Source organism: Panthera onca, chromosome C1, assembly GCF_046562875.1.
Source record: "Panthera onca isolate mPanOnc1 chromosome C1, mPanOnc1 haplotype 2, whole genome shotgun sequence".
NCBI lineage: Eukaryota > Metazoa > Chordata > Mammalia > Carnivora > Felidae > Panthera > Panthera onca.
This window is the reverse complement of record NC_138346.1, coordinates 179,605,303-179,627,110: the sequence shown is the minus strand read 5'-3', so window position 1 is coordinate 179,627,110 and position 21,808 is coordinate 179,605,303. Positions and strand designations below refer to the sequence as shown.

Here is a 21,808-nt window from a genome sequence, read left to right as displayed (position 1 = left end):
GGGAAGTTTGAAAAGAAAAGGAAAGGGAAATAAGAAAGGCACCATCATTCACTCAGTCCCTATTATGTACTTCATTTTACAGGTATTATCTCATTTTATCTTCATAAAAGCCTTATAAGGAGAATATTAACATTTCATTTTTACATAATGAGGAAAAAGTGAGGCTCACAGAGTTCAAATTATTCTCAAAGTCGTTTGGCTAGTGAATGAATGATAAAGCTGAGATTGGAATCCAAAAGTGCCATATTAAAGAAAATTACATGTAAACACACAAATGGTTAGAGAAAAACAAATACCATATGATCTGTCTTATATGTAGACCCTAAAAATAAAAGAAAACCAAAAACCCCCAAACCCTAAGCTCATAGTTAGAACAGATGAGTGGTTGTCTGAGGCAGGGAAAGAGTGAGGGTAAGTGGAGGGTAAAATGGCAAAATGGCTGAAGAGAGTCAGAAGGTACTGACTCCAGGTATAAAATAAGTAAGTCTTGGGGATGTAATACACAGCATGTCAACTATAGTTAATAATACTGTATTGCATATTTGAAATTTGCTAAGAGAGTAAATCTTAAAAGTTGTCATAACAAGAAAAATTCTGTAACTAGACTTTATTGTGATCATTTTGCAATATATAAATACTGAGTCATTCTGTTGTACAGCTGAAACTTACATAATTAGTTTCAGTTTTACCTCAGTTAAAAAAAAATTCGTTAAACGCTACATTGCAAAGAATAAACCTTAATATATATAAACAACAAAATAAAGGAACTGACCTCAGTTGATGTCACTGTCATTAATAAACAGCTTAAAATGTGTTTGTCATTGTTGAAGATGTAAATTTGAGTTGTGTATGATATTGCCCTTCCCAGATAAGGCCACATTAATGTTTCTTTCTCATATACTCATTTGTGCAATGATTTTTTTATAATCAAGGAAGCAATAAACATTTGGCAAGTACCTATTTTATTTCAGGTACTGTGATACCAGTATTGAAATACTTTAGTCCTTTACTCCATGAAGTTTACATCCTAGTTCAGGAAAATGGAGCATAAGTTGAATAAATGCAGTAGATTGCAGTAGATTGTGTTAGTTGTGATAATAAAAGTATATGGCATGATATTTTGGTAGTAAAGTTTGTATGTGCAAATATGTAATTCTGTATTTCTAGAACTGACTTTTTGACTCTGAGCCTCTAGCTCAGAGAACTGGAGAAGGTACTTAGATGACGCTTGGAATGTGGCGTGGGATATTTTTGTTACAGTGATTGGGGTTGCTGCTGGTGTTTAATAATCTGGGACGTCCTGTGTTAAACGTCCTGTGTTAATCAGAATGGTGCTGTGAAGAATTGGCCACGCTAAATGCCAAGGATGCCCTTGTTGAGAAACACTGACTAACCTGACTCATGGCAAACAACTTCATCTTGGTCTTTTCAGGCAAATTGAGTGTTACCCGGTAATTTTAAATCCAGGATTATTAACCTATTCTCAGTTGGTTCAAATCTCTTAGATTCTGCCTATCTTTTCTAGGGCACTAATTCTAATGACCTGTGAAGCTTGTTACAGGATAGTCTTTGTCTTTTTGAGAACAAGAGCCAGCATTCCCAGGTCAATCTTCTATTTTATGTTGTGGTATACTGTCTGTGTCAGTCATAGGCACTGTCAGGTGGTGGTTTTGTGGTGTATGTTACATTTGATCCCATGTAGTTCTCTGGCATGGGTGATCCCACAGAAATGCCTCTCTTTGCCTGACTCCTATTTTCTTGCCATTCTAGGTAGTTTCTTGGCAAATCATCCACTTTTCTAACTAACTTCTGTGCCTTTCTTGAATTCCCTTGGAAACAAAAGATCCCCCCTCCACACTATTGTTGGCATATTGGGAAGGATGGGTAAGATTCCTCTGTTTAACTGCATAATGCTGCCCCCTAGCTTGCTTTTAAAAAAAAGATATCTTTGTTTTTTGTTTTTTTGGAGTTTTTTTTCAATTCTCACTTGAGATTTTTTTACCCGGAGCAAGTCATTTACTTTGGAAAGTCCCCAACTATGTTAGTTTGCTAGGACTGTCATAACAGAGTACCACTAACTGGTGGTTTAAACAATAAAAATTTATTGTGTCACAATTCCAGAGGCTAGAAGTCTGAGATTGAGGTGGTGACAGGGTTGGTTCCTTCTGAAGGTTGTAATGGAAGATCTATTCCATGTCTTTCTCCTTGGCTTGTAGATGGCCATCTTATGTTCACATGGTATTCTCCCACATGCTATGTCCAAATTTTCCCTTTTATTAGGTTACCAGTCATATTGGATTAGGAGCTCTCACCTTAATGACCTCATTTTAATTTGATTACCTCCATAAAGACCCTATTTCCAAATGAGTCATATTCTGAAGTATTAAGGATTAAGACTTAAATATATGTATTTGAGGGAGACACAGTTCAACCTGGAACACCAACTAATACTCCTTTTAATTTTATTTTCTTTTTAGAATACAGAAAAGGCTCTACTCAAAATATCCCAGTCCAACACGTAAAAAAATTATATAAAAGTGAAAAGAGAGGGGGGAAAAAAGCCCTATTTCAATCCAATTCTTATCCTCCAACTTGACTATTTTACTTTACTTTTCCATGTGAGTAACTACATATAGAACTCTCTGATTCTTTTTCCAGGCTAACAGCATTCCATTTAATGGTCATACTGCAGTTTAATTATTCCTCTACTGATGAACATTTGGGTTGTTGATAACTTTTGACTATTATGACAGTACAGAGCTAATTCTTGTATACATCTCATTGCACATTTGGATTTTCTTTTTGTAGGATAATCTTTCAAATTGAATGTGCTAAGTCAAAGGGAATGAACAGTTAAAATTTTAAGATACCGCTAAATTAATCTACCAATTTATACTACCACCAGGAGGATTTGAGAGAAAGTTCCTCTTTTTTGTTTACCCTCACCACCATTGGATACCAGTTTTTAAAAATTATTTGTACAATAGAAAAAGAAAATCTCATTCTTTTAATTTTTATTTTGTTACAATTGATACTTACTATATCTTTACTTATTAGACTTTTACATAAAATTTACCTAAAATTTACCTGTGTGAGTTCTTTGCTTACTTTCTTTAGAGGTTTTTGCATTTTTCTTTTTAGTTCATTGAAGGTTTTTATATGTTATGGATCTTAGCCCTTTGTTCATTATGTATAACAAATATTTTATCTAGTCTGTTATTTTATTCTTTTTGATGTCACTGTACATGGAGGGTTTTTGTAATTTCCTTTTCTGATTGTTCATTTTTAGTGTATAGAAAGAAATGCTAACTGATATTTGTGTGTTGACTTTGTATCTTGCAGATTCACTGAATTCATTTCTAAGTTTTAATTTTTTTTAATGGTTTTTATGTGTGGAATATTTAGGGTTTTCTGTATATAACTTAATATCATCTGCAAACAAAGATAATTTTACTTCAGTTTAGATGCCTTTTATTTCTTTTTCTTGCCTGATATTGTGGCTAGAAACTCAGTATCTATGTTAGGTAGAAGAGGTGAAAACAGGCATCATTGCCTTTTCTAATCTTTGAGAAAAAGCTTTCAGTCTTTCATCATTGTATGATGTTTGCTATGGATTTTTTTGTTTTTTTTGTTTTGTTTTGTTTTTAATTTTTTTTCAATATATGAAATTTATTGTCAAATTGGTTTCCATACAACACCCAGTGCTCATCCCAAAAGGTGCCCTCCTCAATACCCATCACCCACCCTCCCCTCCCCTCCACCCCCCCAACCCCCATCAACCCTCAGTTTGTTCTCAGTTTTTAAGAGTCTCTTATGTTTTGGCTCTCTCCCACTCTAACCTCTTTTTTTTTTTCCTACCCCTCCCCCATGGGTTTCTGTTAAGTTTCTCAGGATCCACATAAGAGTGAAACCATATGATATCTGTCTTTCTCTGTATGGCTTATTTCACTTAGCAGCACACTCTCCAGTTCTATCCACGTTGCTACAAAGGGCCATATTTCGTTCTTTCTCATTGCCCTGTAGTCCTCCATTGTGTATATAAACCACAATTTCTTTATCCATTCATCAGTTGATGGACATTTAGGCTCTTTCCATAATTTGGCTATTGTTGAGAGTGCTGCTATAAACATTGGGGTACAAGTGCCCCTGTGCATCAGTACTCCTGTATCCCTTGGGTAAATTCCTAGCAGTGCTATTGCTGGGTCATAGGGTAGGTCTATTTTTAATTTTCTGAGGAACCTCCACACTGTTTTCCAGAGCGGCTGCACCAATTTGCATTCCCACCAACAGTGCAAGAGGGTTCCCGTTTCTCCACATCCTCGCCAGCATCTATAGTCTCCTGATTTGTTCATTTTGGCCACTCTGACTGGCGTGAGGTGATATCTGAGTGTGGTTTTGATTTGTATTTCCCTGATGAGGAGCGACGTTGAGCATCTTTTCATGTGCCTGTTGGCCATCTGGGTGTCTTCTTTAGAGAAGTGTCTATTCATGTTTTCTGCCCATTTCTTCACTGGATTATTTGTTTTTCGGGTGTGGAGTTTGGTGAGCTCTTTATAGATTTTCGATACTAGCCCTTTGTCCGAAATGTCATTTGCAAATATTTTTTTCCCATTCCGTTGGTTGCCTTTTAGTTTTGTTGGTTGTTTCCTTTGCTGTGCAGAAGCTTTTTATCTTCATAAGGTCCCAGTAATTCATTTTTGCTTTTAATTCCCTTGCCTTTGGGGATGTGTCGAGTAAGAGATTGCTACGCCTGAGGTCAGAGAGGTCTTTTCCTGCTTTCTCCTCTAGGGTTTTGATGGTTTCCTGTCTCACATTCAGGTCCTTTATCCATTTTGAGTTTATTTTTGTGAATGGTGTGAGAAAGTGGTCTAGTTTCAACCTTCTGCATGTTGCTGTCCAGTTCTCCCAGCACCATTTGTTAAAGAGACTGTCTTTTTTCCATTGGATGTTCTTTCCTGCTTTGTCAAAGATGAGTTGGCCATACGTTTGTGGGTCTAGTTCTGGGGTTTCTATTCTATTCCATTGGTCTATGTGTCTGTTTTTATGCCAATACCATGCTGTCTTGATGATGACAGCTTTGTAGTAGAGGCTAAAGTCTGGGATTGTGATGCCTCCTGCTTTGGTCTTCTTCTTCAAAATTGCTTTGGCTATTCGGGGCCTTTTGTGGTTCCATATGAATTTTAGGATTGCTTGTTCTAGTTTCGAGAAGAATGCTGGTGCAATTTTGATTGGGATTGCATTGAATGTGTAGATAGCTTTGGGTAGTATTGACATTTTGACAATATTTATTCTTCCAATCCATGAGCAAGGAATGTCTTTCCATTTCTTTATGTCTTCTTCAATTACCTTCATAAGCTTTCTATAGTTTTCAGCATACAGATCTTTTACATCTTTGGTTAGATTTATTGCTATGGATTTTTTTGTATATGGCTTTTATTATGTTGTGGTAGTTTCCTTCTATTTCTAGTTTTTTGACTGTTTTTATTATGTTTTATGTTGATTATGTTTTTATTATGAAAGCGTGTTGAATTTTGTCAGATGCTTTTTCTGCTTTGGGATGATTATGTGGGTTTATTTCTTTCATTCTGCTAATGTGTATTAGACTGAGTTCTGTATGTTGAATAATTCCAAATCCATTATTTTTTCCCTACACTGTAGCCATATCTTCCCCTTTGATTAAAACATTTAAGTGGTTTCCCACTGCTCTAATTAAAAAACCAAAATTAAGCATCCAACTTTGACTCAGGTCATGATCTCACAGTCTGTGAGTTCGAGCCCCGCGTCAGGCTCTGTGCTGAGAGCTCGGAGCCTGGAGCCTGCTTTGGATTCTGTGTCTCCCTCTCTCTGACCCTCCCCCATTCATGCTCTGTCTTTCTCTGTCTCCAAAATAAGTAAATATTTAAAAAAAATTTTAAAAACCCAAATTATTAATACAACCTGTACAAACTTTGCTTGGTCTGCCTTCTTTTTTTTTAATTGAAGTATAACTAATATACAGTGTTATTTTTATTTGTATAATGTATTTTTATCTGTATAATTCTGTACATTACTCTTAATGACTGTATTCTCTCTATACTCTACTTTTCATCTCTGTGACTTATTTATTTTATAACTGGAAGTTTGTATCTCTTAATCCCCTTTACCTATTTCACCCATCCCCCTACTCACCTCCCCTCTGGCAGCCACCAGTTCTCTGTATGTAAGAGTCTGGTTTTTTTTGTTTCTTTGTTCATTTGTTTCATTTCTTAGATTCCACACATGAGTGGAAACATATATTTGTCTTGTCTGGCCTCAGCTTATTCTATGCCTCCCTTAATCTAAGGGCCTTTAGCCATATTAACTATTTTTAGTTCCTTGATGGAGCCATGCTTTCTTCCCCTAATGGGACCTACTTTCTGTTTCCTCTGCTTATTGTCTCTTTTGTGCATAGGAAACTTTTACCTCATATTTTATCTATGTCATTTCCTAAATAAAACCTTTCTTGACCCTGTCAATCTAGGTAAGGCCTAGATTACATCTTATTTTACTATGTACTTCTTTTGAAGCAAGTAATTTTCTATTCACTTGTGTAATTATTTAATTTTAGATAATAACCTCTGTAGACTATGAATTTCATGAAGGCAGGGGCCATATCTATTTTGTTCACTGCTACACCTAATAGGGTAGTCTGCTGCTCAGCACATAGTTAGGGCTCAAATATTTGTAGCATAAATGAGTGAATGATGGTTTCTTGGATTTGCCTCTTGATTAGAAAGGTTATTGAAAGTTTTCAAGAAGATTGACATAATTAGATTTACTGTTTTAGAAAGTTCTGTCATTTACTGTTTGTTGAAAGATGAATTGGAAAGACACATCTGAAGATTAGGAGGACAGATAATTGATTGTGATCATCTTCTAGGCCTCAGATAGTAGGGGCCTGAATAAAGGCAGCAGCAGTAATGATGGAGAGGGAGAGATTAAGAGGGAGAACCAACAGGATTTAGCAATTGATGAGATATAGTCATGGTGAGGAAAAAGGAAAAGTCAGGTCTCAAAATGAAATACCATATATGAATTAGTATGAAGCAGTATTACATAGTAGTTAAGAACAGAGCCTTTGAAGACTTAGTATGTAACTTACTAGCTGTACAGCTGAATGATTTTGCTTAACATTTGTTTATTCAACTCTGTTGATTGTAAGTGACTGAATTCATAGAGGTTAAATGAAATAGTATATGTAAAGTGCTTGTATTCATACAGTTTGCTGTGGACTTGAACAAGTCATTTAACCATCCAAACTCAAGTTTCTTCTGATAGAAATAATCTATTTCCTGTACTCTGTTTGTTGCAGAGTTACTTTGAGAATGGAAAGCCTCTGAAAACTGTAAATTGTTAATCATGGTAGCTAGATATATTAATCATACCTAGTAAGAGAGGCGATGATCTCTGTCACTTTGTCTTTAGTCTGACCTCATCTCTTGATTCATCTTTGTAAGATGGATACTTCTTGACTATAAAAACTGGATTAGTAGAATTTACTGGGAACAGCTTTCTGCCCATATGAAGCTCTCTGTGATAAATGACTGATGACTTCTCAAGAAAATAAATCTTAACAGGGAGCTGAGGAGATTCTTGTTGTCTAATGTGGAAGGGACAAGAAAGTAAAATTGTCAAGAACCAACCCTGGAAGGTGGAAATAAGGTGCTGGAAATTGGCCTCATGAATTTTTGATTGTCTGCGGGCTGTGCTTATTTTTTTTTAAGTCTATTTATTTATTTTGGAGAGGGAGTTCATGTACCCACAAGCAGGGAGGAGGCAGAGAGAGAAAGAGAGAAAATCCCAAGCAATCTCCATGTTGCCAGTGCAGAGCTCGACATGGGAGCTGTGAATCGTGAGATGGTAATCAGAGCTGAAATCAAGAGCTCGGCACTCAACTGACTGAGCCAACCAGGCATCCCAAGGGCTGTGCCTATTTTTATGATTGAGTTGTATATTTTGAGCTTTCCTAGCTTTCCTAGCAAACCAGTAAAAAGAGCTGGTATTATTATTATTCCATCTATAAGATGAATAAAAATCAGAAGTTCAAACTTGGAATTCCCAATGTTTGTTTATTTCACCCTGCTATATTGCCTTTCCAAACAAAGATAGCAGATGTAGTTAGTTATCTTTAAATGCCCATGTTATGTGATATTGTGTATAGGAATTTTGCCTAAGGGCAAGTCATTTTTTTTTCTCCTGCTGTGTATTTGTTGTGTGATCTTGGGTAAGGTTTTTATTTTCAGCCAGACTTTTACTTTCCTTATTGCTGACAGACGTGTCATCTCACTCTTGCTTTTGAATTGAGTCTTGGGGCCCAGCTTCCTCAACTGCATTTTTCTTTGAAGTTTTTAGTGTTGTAGTAATATGGTTTCCTGTCAGTGTTGGTCAATATTGGTTTGCTCTCTTTGTACTGTTACCCTAAATAAATTTAGTATGTTCTTATTCCTACAGGTTTTCTGTGCTTCCTGCTGTAGCCTGAAATGTAAACTGTTATACATGGATAGAAAGGAAGCTAGAGTATGTGTAATCTGCCATTCAGTGCTAATGAATGGTAAGTATTAAAACAGGTTGAATTCACAGTTACCAAGACAGAACAAGAGAATTCCTATGAAAAGACTACTGTTTTTTCCTGCCTTTCTCTATAAGTTGTTCACCTTCTCAAAAGTCACAACTTTAACTAAAAATATGGAACAAATTTCCATGTTTTGAGAATATTGTAGCATTTCAGAATCCCTGTGCCTAACTTAATAAACAAATGTTAAAGTCAGGTAAGTTTTGCAGGAAGAATGGAGGTTCTGGTGGAAATCTGGTGCTGTGTGGCTTTAATGCTCCTGTGGAATGACTGGAGTGGGATGGGGGTGGGAAGCAATTGACCACTCAGATGATGAAATATTAAAATTGGACTGAGGTTTTCATTTCAAGGGAAGCTGTCTATTTCTAGGAAATACCTTAATAACTTAAAGTGTATTCTTATTAACAACTTGGTTGTCACTCATCTTGTTAAAAATAAATTATTTAGCGTTTCAGATCAAGTAGAGGAGTTCATTTTTCTGTCAGAAATCTCCTTAATACTATTTAGATTTGTTATAAGAATATTGGTTTTGAATTTAGTTATATGGTAAAAGAACATGGCCAGGAGAAGGTAAATATAGCTTGTCCAGTGTTCATCTTTTGTGGGACTGGAAATGAATCCAAGGGCATTTTAGTTTAGAATTACAAAAAAAAAAAAAGTATTTTTGTAAAGAGATACAAGAAAATTAATCAGGCTATAGTATTTTCTCTGTATGTCTTTGTACAGTTGCCAGAAGAATTACGAATAAAATTTTGAACTTGGACAAAAGTTGATGCCTGTGCCAGGGTAGCGTGCCTCCTGGAGGCGGGAATCTATCTGCTCAAGACCCCTCCTGCTCTGTCTGTCTGCGTTGCTCATAGTGATGTTTTCCTGTTGCTGGCTTATTAACTACTGCATGTCAGTTAATCTGATCTGTTCTGATCTCCTGTGATCCACCCAATTTCCTCCCATTTCTGAATTCTTACAATTTTGATCAAAATATTAATTCATTCTCTCTACTCTTAAGGGTCAATTTTTAGATGGTAGTTACTTCACTCAGTTGTTCAATTGATGATTTTTATTCCTGCTTTCATTTTCAGACATATATCCACAGAAAAGAGCATGCTGCTTAATTATAGTACCCAGTACCTCTTTTATTTGATGAGGTCTTTCAACTTGATAGCTTCTTTTTTTTTTTTTTTTTTTTAACTTGGCATATCCAAAGATGAAGGAAATGGCAGAGGATTCATATGGAATACTTATTTTTATTAAGCCAAGGATGCCCTTACCAGGGAATCCTAAAGTAATCTACTTTTTCTGGTTTTTCCAGCAGTCTTTCCTCTCGCATGGCTTAGCGAAGTCTTTTTCTGAATATTTAATTTGATGCTTTTCAGTGTTCCCTATTCCTTTTTCCCTTTCTCCTTTTCTCTTCCTCCCCTCTTTCTGCCAATGCTTTCAAAGGAACTTAGCTATTGTTTTTAGCCTTGTCCTGAAGTTTGGAGGCAATAAGTATTCATGATCTTATGGATCATTCTTTGATATTGAATGAGAGTTTTAAAAAAGATGCTTTAAAAAATTGGGTGTTTTCCATTCCTGAGCATGTGGTATTACCTGAACCTAGAAGATAAAATTTGGTATCTTTCATTTCTGTAGCTCCTTTCATCTTATTTACTTTAAAGACAATAGTTGATATGTCAATATTTAGTAAAATTATAGAGTATACAGAATCTTAACACACTTGTAATCATTCATATTGGTTGATGGCACTTGTATGATATTGGCACATTTTCATGTTCAGATGGGTCCTATGCTTTTGAGACACACCAAAGATGTAAATTGGTTTTTTTCGCTGGATACTTTTACACGAGGTAATGATTACACAATAGCAGAATTCACAAAAATGTTGAGATGTGTTCTCTTCAGCGTTAGCTTTTAGAATTTTTCAAGTGAAATTTTTACCTCAACTAAGAAGAGCCTAAAAGTCTGTAAATGAAACAAAAATATCATACAATGGAATTATGCTATTTTAGGCCCAATTTTGATTTTTGAAGAACTTTATAAAATGTGTTGAATGTTAAACCCGCCCCCCCACCCCCAAATATCTAAATTTCCATCCCAGCTGCAAATCCTTAGTGAGTTTGATGTTTCACTCCCTCTTAAGGGAATGTATGGTCTCCTTTAAAGAAGCCAGGGGCCTAGTCTTTAATCTCAGACTGATCTGCTATTAGTCTGTACCAGAACTATCACATAATTCTTATTTGTTGCTTCCAAGTAGTTTACTTAACTAAATGGTCTCCTTTATTGAATAAAATAACCTATCTCCTTAATACTTTCACTAGTTGGAAGAGAGAGTAGTACTATGAGTGTTAATGAGGAAGAGCTACATTATTTATCCAATATTGAGGAGGTCTTGATGTCCATATTTTGCAATCCATTCACATTGATTGTCTGTATTTGCTTTAGCTCAAGCCTGGGAGAACATGATGAGTGCCTCAAGCCAGAGCCCTAACCCTAACAATCCTGCTGAATACTGTTCTACTATCCCTCCCTTGCAGCAAGCTCAGGCCTCAGGAGCCCTGAGCTCTCCACCTCCCACTGTGATGGTACCTGTGGGAGTTTTAAAGCACCCTGGAGCAGAAGGTAGGGAATCATGTGCTCTTCTCTCTCCTTTTCCTCACCAAGTTCCTCTGAAAAGGTGCTGATGTGATTTTACAGCACAAGTCTTTAAAACACTGTAGATAAGTCCCTTTGGGTGGTTATTAAAGTGGAAGGAACAAGGTGAGAAATGTGTCAAGACTATTTCTGGGCAAGTAAAGAATAATACTGTGTTACCTGATATTTTGGAGGCACCTCCAAAAATATGCCAATACTCTCTCCAACTTAAGAATGGAGTGATTACACTGCTTCTACTTGAAAAGAGATACAGAATTTGAAGTTGGCCTGTAAAATCCTAGCTTCAGGCCTACCTTAATGTTCTTTGTAGGAGTTTATGAAAATGGAGAGTTCTTTCTTTGGAGCAGCCCGTTTTAGTGTTGCATTTTGAAAGCCCATTGCCATTTTCTCTTTTCATTTTTAATCTATCCAAATAAGAATATGAACATATTGTTAGGTACATAGACTTTTATAAAATCCAGAACTTTCTGATTATATCATATGATAGAAAATTATGGGCTCAACTTATTTTAGTTTATTTATATCTTTATGATTATGATATTGTCAGGTGAAAGATACTTTGTAAGTTCAGGAAATTATCAGTAGTAAAACTAACAGTTATGTATTTCCTTAAAATGGTCTTGTCAGGAAGTTTCCCTTGATAATTAAAATCAATCTTCTTTCATTAATTTTATGTCTTTTTGTCTAGTAATATTCCCTTTCCCTTGCTAAATAGCCCTCCTCCCCTTTTGAAGATCAGAGACTTCTACTGACGTTATCATGTTCTTCCCCATTTTCCCCTCTTCAGATCATCCCTTAGTCATACTCCTTGTATTTTTATGAGTTCAGGCTTTCTTTCTTAAAATCTTTACTCTCTTTACTTCATTTGTCATTTTTGTTGTTCTTCCCTAGTCTCTCTTTGTTTTGGCTGTTTGGAATTGATTTCTGGAATTGGATTTAAAGAGATCATTTCATCGGACTTAGTTTTCCAGCTTTTCCCCTATCGCAGACCACTTTTGCACTGCCAGATCAGTCTTTTTTCATCTTCCGTTACTCTTTAGCCAGAGATCTGGTCAGTTTGCTTCCCAATTCTCTTACATATCTGTGCTAACTCTTCCTTTATTAGTAAATAATTCTTCAACATTCTTCAGGGCATCTTTTGCCCTTTAAAAATACCATATCACTTTTCCAGATATTTAATTCCCATGGAAACCTCATACTTTTAGGAGATGTGGACATCTATTGCTAGATATTTTTTCCCTGTGATTAATTTATTTCCTAGGCACTTAAAACACCTTTCTTAGTTTCTCTGTCAGTGATATGGAACAGAATAAGTGACATAATTATAAGTGTACTTACAAACTCTTAATATTTTAAAGCAAAGTATTTTAAATCTTTATGTTTAAGTTATAGAAATAAAGAATATATTTAAACTCGTATTTTATTAATTTATAACCACTTTTATACACAGTTACAGTTCTTATATTTATAATTATAAGATGCTAAATAGTGACTTCTTTGTACTTCTGGAAATGGTGACCTTCTCTTCTTTCATGTTAGAAACGCTACCAATATCACAGTGATGCCTGTTTTATTTTTCTGGCTCCTCAAGTGGCTCAGCCCAGAGAGCAGAGGCGAGTTTGGTTTGCTGATGGGATCTTGCCTAATGGAGAAGTTGCTGATGCAGCCAAATTAACAGTGAATGGAACTTCCTCTGCAGGAACCTTGGCTGTCTCACATGACCCAGTTAAACCAGTAACTACCAGTCCTCTACCGGCAGAGGTAAGAAAACAAAACGGCATCTAAAAGTGAGTACTTAGTTTACTCAGCATTGTGCTGCTTCTGTCTTGCTATTTTCTAAGTTGAGTGACCTTTCTGTGGAAGCCTATAGGTTTCAGGTACAGCTTAGGATGTATGTGTGTGGTTCGGGAGTAAAGTAAATGTGGCAAAATCAGTTCTTGTTTGCTATGTATTTGGAAGGTTTTTTTCAGGGAAAGATTCTCATGAAGGTTGTTCTCAGTGAGCTCAGGCTACTGCTGTAGTTAGAGCTAATGCAGAGGGAATCCTGCTCCCTTTGTACATTGATTTTCGAACAATGTTTCACAGGTTCTGTGGTGACCTTTTGGGAGTGCCATGATGAGGAAGGGCCAGGCCATATAAAGGTGGCCGAGGAGTCCCTCTATTCCTTTCTTTTCAACCAAGCATCTCTACTTTCTTCTGTTCTACTTTTTGGTTCCCATGTAAGATTTTTAACGATTTTATTTTTAAGTAATCTCTACAACAAATGTGGGGCTTGAACTCACAACCCCAGGATCAAGAGTTGCATGCTTTACTAACTGAGACAGCCAAGAGCCCCTGATAGGTTTTTAGAAGATAAATTCTGTTTGAATGCAAGAGGAAGCTCTAGTGAATGACTGTTACAAGGAAACAAGATTCAGCTCATTTTGCAAAATTAAACCAAGTTAGTTATTTTATTTTTGTCTCTTACATTATTCAACACTCTTTTTTAATACTTATCTGATAAAAAAATACTTACCTGATAAACTAGAAGAATTTCATTTTAAGACTAATAATTCTTTTATTTTACCAGATAAGTATTGAGATAATAGTTATCTTTAGGGCCAGACTAGAATATATTTTTCTCATCTTTATGGCCTAGTAGAGTGTGTGGCACTTAATAGGTACTCCGTGAATGAAATAAATTCCTTTTCACAGGTGGTATGTAAGTAGAGGCCAAATGACCACTTTCTATGATATTAAAAGGTGGTTTTATGCATCATTTCCTGTACTAGACTTTAAAATCAGGTAATAATGGTTTGCCAATAAAATTTTCCAAATTTCCTCTTACATGATGTATTGAGAACATTGCAAAATTTTTAACAAAAACCCACTAAAAACTGATAGCATCCTAAATTATAGATAGCATAGATAAAAATATAATAAGACATGGACATTTAAAACAATTTTTTTAATGTTTTATTTATTTTTGAGAGAGACAGAGCATGAGCTGGGGAGGGGCATAGAGCAAGAAGGAGACATAGTCAAAGCAGGCTCCAGGCTCCAAGCTGTCAGCTCAGAGTCCAATGCAGGGCTCAAACCCATGAACTGAGAGATCATGACCTGAGCTGAAGTTAGATGCTTAACTGACTGAGCCACCCAGATGCCCCAACATGGACATATTTTTAAAAAAATAGTTTTAATCTTTATTCAGGTATAAAATCTAGATAGTAAAGTATTTAGGGAGCATTAATCTTTAGGAGACAACTTGATGAACTTATAGACACACACACACACTTGTGCAACCACTACCCAGGTGAAAATACCTGGGTATTTTCCAGGACCCTTTCCATCACTTTGGATGGTTCCCTCATGCCCTTTTTCTGTCAATACCTGCCTAATTTTCCCCATGGTAGCCCCATTATTTTGACTTGTGTCACCATGGATTAGTTTTGACTGTTCTTAAATTTCATGTAAATGGAAACATATAGTGTATATCGTTTTGTACGTAGCTTCTAACTTTTTTGTGTTTAGCTGCTCAAACTAATGACTATGAGATTTATTCATGTTGTGTGCACCAAAAGTTAATATCTTTTTATTGCTGGATAGTGTTCCATTGTATGGATATACCACAGTTTATCTGTTTTCCTGTTAATGGACATTTGGATTATTTCTAGTCTTTGGCTTTTGTTTCTTTTTGCTTAAGTTGTATAGAATATGGAGAATATTATTTTAATAGATTTTGAGTATGTTCTGTTAAATTGTTAAGTGGATTTAACTCTATCCGAAATGTCTTTTTGTAACATTATACTTTATTAAATAGTGTAGTAAATATGATCTTCATATTAATGAAGAGAAAAATGAACTTGAAGTTTTATTTAATTGTATAGTAAATGAAAACAATGACTTATTTTAATCTCTGTATTTTATCTGTTAATTTTTTTTATTGTGGTAAAATATTCATGATGTAAAATCTGCCATTTTAAGTGTACAAACCAGTGGCATTAAGTCCATTCACATTGCTGTACAACTATCACCACTTTTCTCAAAGCTATTTTTAAAAATCAATGAAAATGAGACTTTAAGTGGACCCAAATGCACTCACTGAAGGTTCAGAAATTATGAGATAATATTGAAATTGTGTTTCTGTTGCCACTGTGGTTTTAAAAAATATTTTCTTTTATGGCAGAGAAGACCTGGGTAAAGAAAGCTTTAACCCAGGCTATAAGGCCTCTTTTCTTATTCTGATTTCATGATGCCAGAAAGAGAAACTATACAGTTGGAAATATTTTCATAGTATAAACCCAGTCCTTTGGGAAATAAACCACAGGTTAATGAGAAATTTGTGCTATTTTTCAAAAAGTATGGATTGCAAATTTTCACTTAAATTCCCATTTATATCCCATTTATATTCTGCTAAAGTGTTGTCTGTAATGCTCACTTTGCTGATTTGCTTTCCTAGACGGATATTTCTCTATTCTCTGGGAGTATAACTCAGGTTGGAAGTCCTGTTGGCAGTGCAATGAACCTAATTCCTGAAGATGGGCTTCCTCCCATTCTCATCTCCACTGGTGTAAAAGGAGGTATGTGGACTTACATGTTTAAACAAGGATCGTGGGGTGGCTCAGTCGGTTAAGTGTCTTGACTCTTGATTTCGGGTCAGGTCATGATCTCACAGTTTGTGAGATCAAGCTGCACTTTGGGCTCCATGCTGTGCTTGCTCATGCTGTCTCTCTCTCAAAATAAATAAACTAAACAATAACAACAAAACAAAAAAAAGGAAACATTTAAACAGTCATAGTAATGGCAAGTATGCCAGATGTTATCTTCTAAGAGAGAATTTGAGTTTTAACCACCTTTTTCTTTTCCAACAAAGAAAACAGCTACTCAGTGGCATGAAAATAATTGTTGCTGTTACTGATAGTTTTAGAGTAAATTTTGTGTTTTTATAGGGTCATTTCATTCGTTAGAAGTATATATTATACAAATGTACTTCATTGGCACTTTTTTCTCTATATTTTAAAGCACATAATACTCTTAAGAGTTGCTTATGGTTGTAGGATTGGCCCACCTGATAAAGTCAGGACATTAATGTAACTTTTTGTCTTGCAGTATAATATGCATTCAGAAATGTACATAAAGTAAGCAGAGACCGCTGAACTTAAGTAGCAATTTTATTGTTAAAAAAACATTTTTAGTGTTCTGGTAAGAAATAAAGTTTCTATCCAGTCAAAGGAATGCCTATCTTTATGTGAAAGTGTGTTGTTGATAGATCCAGATCAGCATTTAGTTAGTACATTTTTAGGAGATGATTTATCAATAATCTTTCCACACTTTTGTTCTAGTCTTTTACCTGGTCTCCTTGCCTTCATTCTTTCTCTCCTTTATTTTATCTTCCATGTTGTTGCCAATTATCTTTTTAAACATAGATATTATCATATATTGCTCTGGCTTAGAAGCATTCAATGGATTCCCAATGCCTTCAGTATAAATTACTTATTTTAGCATACAATGTTCCTTTTAACTTTTATCTCAACTTTCCTTTCTAACTTTGTTTCTAGCCAATACCCCAGCATATTACATGCATACTCCAGATTATTTACTCTTTCTGAATATTTACTTTCTACACTTCCATATTTTTTCATATGCTGTGGAATAGTCGGGAGAGAATGGACTGGACTGCAAAACTGAACAAACCTGAATTCTAATCCTAGTACCCTTATTTGCTAGCTGTGATCCAGTGGGTAGGCCATTTATCCTCTCTGAATCTTTTTCCTAGTCTTAAAAAAAATTATGTAACTACACCTACTTAAAAGTTGTTGTGAATATTAAATCAGATTTCATACTAGAAGTTATATAGCAAGAACAGTGCCAGGTGCAAAGTACTCATGTAATTAATATTTTCCTTATCTTCCTTTTCTCTGCCTAGCATACCCTTGTATAATGGAGACTCCTTGAAGAACTCCTCAATTTTTCAGAATCCAGATTAATGAAAAACCCTTCTCTGAATTCTTACCTATGCTACCTCTGTAGTAGCATTTTTAATTCATCTCCATTTGAATTCTTATAGACCTTTACTGTACTAACACTTTTCTTATTGTAATTTAGATATTTTATAGGTCTGATTCTTTCACTTGGACCATGCATTCCTTCAGTCTTAATTTACGTTTCTGTCTTCTCCTACTATGGTGCTGGGCCTAGAGTGGGCTCTCAGCAACGTTGGCTGAAGGTATTATGCCATGTCCCAAATAGTTTAACAATGAATTTTCATATAAAGTTAAGCATCTTTTGATTATATGGTGCCTTTGCTACTTTACTACAACCCTCTAAAAATAGTCTTTTGTTAGTAAAATTATGACTTAAGTTTCAAATTTTGGTTATTTTGGTAAGTCTTAGATTTATAAGTTAAATTGGCCTACTCTATTGTTAAATAAGAGTACAAGGTTCCATTTTCATTAAGTCTAATTATCAAAACCTCTCCTACTAAGAAACAACTAGTTATTACTGTCTCTTCACCAGAATTTTGCAATTTTGTATTCCAGTAGAATAACTTTGTACAAATATCTTCTTCTTTTTAAAAGTCACTTAGGGGTGCCTGGGTGGCTCAGTCAGTTAAGCGTCCGACTTCGGCTCAGGTCATGATCTAGCGGTTCGTGGGTTCGAGCCCTGCATCGGGCTCTGTGCTGACAGCTCAGAGCCTGGAGCCTGTTTGGGATTCTGTGTCTCCCTCTCTCTCTGCCCCTCACCCACTCGCACTCTGTCTCTCTCTGTCTCAAAAATAAATAAACATTAAAAAAAAAATAAAAGTCACTTAGTATTTCTCTTTTCAATAAATATTTTCATTGGCAGAGTAGACATTTCCCCTTACATCCAAAAAATAGTTTTTTCGTTTCTTTTCGTCAGTAGGAAATGGTATCTGTTCTCCCTGTCTATAATGATGCATTTTTTAAAATTTACTTCTGAATTAGTTAGCATATAGGGCAACAATGATTTCAGGAGTAGATTCCTTAATGCCCCTTACCCATTTAGCCCATCCCCCCTCCCACAACCCCTCCAGTAACCCTCTGTTTGTTCTCTATATTTAAGAGTCTCTTATGTTTTGTCCCCCTCCCTGTTTTTATATTATTTTTGCTTCCATTCCCTTATGTTCATCTGTTCTGTTTCTTAAAGTCCTCATATGAGTGAAGTCATATGATATTTGTCTTTCTCTAATTTCGCTTGGCATAATACCCTCTAGTTCCGTCCACACAGCTGCAAATGGCAAGATTTCATTCTTTTTGATTTTCAAGTAATACTCCATTGTGTGTGTGTGTGTGTGTGTGTATACACACACCACATCTTCTTTATCCATTCATCCACCGATAGACATTTAGGCTCTTTCCATACTTTGGCTATTGTTGATAGTGCTGCTATAAACATTGGGGTGCATGTGCCCGTTTGAAACAGCATACCTGTATCCCTTGGATAAATACTTAGTGCAATTGCTGGGTCATAGGGTAGTTCTATTTTTAGTTTTTTAAGGAACCTCCATACTGTTTTTCCAGAGTGGCTGCACCAGCTTGCATTCCCACCAGCAGTGCAAAAGAGATACTCTTTCTCCGCATCCTTGCCAACATCTGTTGTTGCCTGAGTTGTTAATGTTAGCCATTCTGATAGGTGTGAGGTGGTATCTCATTGTGGTTTTGATTTGTGTTTCTCTGATGATGAGTGATGTTGAGCATTTTCTCATGTGTCGGTTGTCCATCTGGATATCTTCTTTGGAGAAGTATCTGTTCATGTCTTTTGCCCATTTCTTCGCTGGATTATTTGTTTTTTGGGTGTTGAGTTTGATAAGTTCTTTATAGATTTTGGATTATAACCCTTTATCTGATATGTCATTTGCAAATATCTTCTCCCATTCGGTCAGTTGCCTTTTAGTTTTGCTGATTATTTCCTTCACTGTGCAGAAGCTTTTATTTTGATGAGGTCCCAATAGTTCATTTTTGCTTTTGTTTCCCTTACCTCTGGAGACATGTTGAGTAAGAAGTTGCTGCAGCCAAGATCAGAGAGGTTTTTTTCCTGCTTTCTCCTGGAGGATTTTGATGGCTTCCTGTCTTACATTTAGGTCTTTCATTCATTTTGAGTTTATTTTTGTGTATGGTGTAAGAAAGCGGTCCAGGTTCGTTTTTCTGCATGTCGCTGTCCAGTTTTCCCAGCACCACTTGCTGAAGAGACTACCTTTATTCCATTAGATGTTCTTTCCTGCTTTGTCAAAGATTAGTTGGCCATACGTTTTGTGGGTCCATATTCTGGGTTCTCTATTCTGTTCCATTGATCTCAGTGTCTGTTTTTGTGGCAGTACCATACTGTCTTGATGATTACAGCTTTGTAATATAGCTTGAAGTCTGGGATTGTGATGCTTCCTGCTTTGGATTTCTTTTTCAAGATTGCTTTGGCTACTTGGGGTCTTTTCTGTTTCCATGCAAATTTTAGGATTGTTTTTTCTAGCTCTGTGAAGAATGCTGGTGTTGTTTTGATAGTGATTGTGTTGAATATGTAGATTGCTTTGGGTAGTATTGACATTTTGACAATATTTTTTCTTCCTGTCCATGAGCATGGAATATTTTTCCATATTTAATGTCTTGTTCAATTTCTTTCCTAAGCTTTCTATAGTTTTCAGTGTATAGATTTGTCACCTCTTTGTTTAGATTTATTCCTAGGTATTTTATGGGTTTTGGTGCAATTGTAAATGGTATCGATTCCTTGATTTCTATTTCTGTTGCTTCCTTGTTCATGTATAGGAATGCAACCGATTTCTGTGCATTGATTTTATTTCCTGCAACTTTGCTGATTTCATGGATCAGTTCTGGCAGTTTTTTGGTGGAGTCTTTTGGGTTTTCCATAGGGTATCATGGAAGTATCATGTCATAGGGTATCATGTCATCTGCGAAGAGTGAAAGTTTGAGTATAATGATGCATTTTATATGACTAATCAAACAACATGCAACTTACAGGTTTTCAATTCCTTTTCTGTATCTTTACATTCTACAATAGTTATTATCCATGATTTTGACTTCAAGCTGGGAAGGCTACTGTCATTCAAAATGGCGTGGCTGAATATCACGCACTGTGCTTTCAGGGATTAAATGGGAAAGGTTCTGTGCAAGGTCTCAAGTATTAACTTGTCCTTGTTTGGAATATGTTGTGTGATTTACTGGTGATTTTGGTGATTGATATATGTACTGAACTCTTGACTTAGAGGAAGTATGTCATGAAACCAGTCACTTTATGATACTTTTATTATCTGGGTACATTTTTAAAGTTTAATTTTTTTAATGTCTATTCATTTATTTTGAGAGGGGGGAAGGGACAGAAAGAGAGGGAGAGAGAGAATCCCAAGCAGGCTACATGCTCAGTGAAGAACATGATGTGGGGCTCAATCTCACTACAGCAAGATCACCACCTGAGCCGATAGAAAGAGTCAGTCACTTAACCAACTGAGCCACCCAGGTGCTCCTAAAGTTTAATTTTTTAATGGTAAAAAATTTCAACAGTACTAAAGGATATAGAATAAAAAGGATTCTCCTCTACCTCAACCCCTCAACATCTTTTCATCCAGAGGTAACTATTTTACCGTCTATTACCACTTTAGTGTATATCATGGTTTATTTCATTTTATCTTATTTTTTATTTAAATTTTAGTTAACATACAATACAATACTGGTTTCAGGAGTAGAACTCAGTGATTCATCACTTACATACACTCAGTGCTCCTCACAACAAGTGCCTTCCTTAATACCCATCACCCATCTAGCTCATCTCCTACACACCTCTGTCCGTCATGGATTATTTTAAATGTTGGCCTTAGAACATGTAGTATGTAAAATTCTTCTTATGATAGTTGGAGAATTTTTTTAAATTAAAGGGCTGTCTTTAAACTATGGCATAAACCATTTTGTGGAGAAGCCTATACATAGGATAACCATGTTCTCATCCAAACTGGACTGGGTTACTTTTGAGAATGAAAGGGACACTATTAGCATGACACTAAGATAGCAGGTATAAACCTATGTTCACCCTAACTACAAATCAAATGTTTAATTCTTTCCTGTGGATAATCAGCCCATTTCTCCATCAGATTTCTTTCTTGGTTTGTCCCTTTAACTAATCCTTTACATGTTTTGTTTGTTTGTTTTTTTTTTCCTTACAGACTATGCTGTGGAAGAGAAACCATCACAGATTTCAGTAATGCAGCAATTAGAGGATGGTGGCCCTGACCCACTTGTATTTGTTTTAAATGCAAATTTGTTGTCAATGGTTAAAATTGTAAATTGTAAGTTAGAATTTTTTTTAATTAAAATGAGATACTTTACTGACTCATAGATAATAAGTAAAGCTTTCAAATTCAGTACACACGAGTATTTTTATATGGATGGATCCACAGCTTACTGAAAACTGGGTACGGAAGAAGTTGGTTTGTATAATATATCCCAGAGGACAACTATGGGATTAACTGAAACTCTTGAGATGAGATAGATGAATTCTCCATGGAGGAAAGCCAAACAAAAGTTGAACTGATCTAAGTTCTTCCTGAGATGGATGTGCTACGTC

General features: G+C 35.7%; 1 protein-coding gene across 3 annotated transcripts in view; it reads left to right on the top strand.

Moving 5' to 3' along the window:
• Window positions 1–21,808, top strand: part of ZFYVE9 (zinc finger FYVE-type containing 9) — a 219,099-nt gene that overhangs the window by 122,339 nt on the left and 74,952 nt on the right. The window contains exons 5-9 of one of the 3 annotated variants that reach the window (XM_060624560.2): window positions 8,470–8,569; window positions 11,033–11,209; window positions 12,942–13,003; window positions 15,681–15,801; window positions 21,408–21,530. In XM_060624560.2, coding sequence (XP_060480543.1) covers window positions 8,470–8,569; window positions 11,033–11,209; window positions 12,942–13,003; window positions 15,681–15,801; window positions 21,408–21,530 — 583 coding nt within the window. Of the gene's footprint in view, window positions 1–8,469; window positions 8,570–11,032; window positions 11,210–12,833; window positions 13,004–15,680; window positions 15,802–21,407; window positions 21,531–21,808 lie in introns of all 3 variants that reach the window. The other 2 variants (XM_060624559.2, XM_060624561.2) reach the window with 2 other exon arrangements.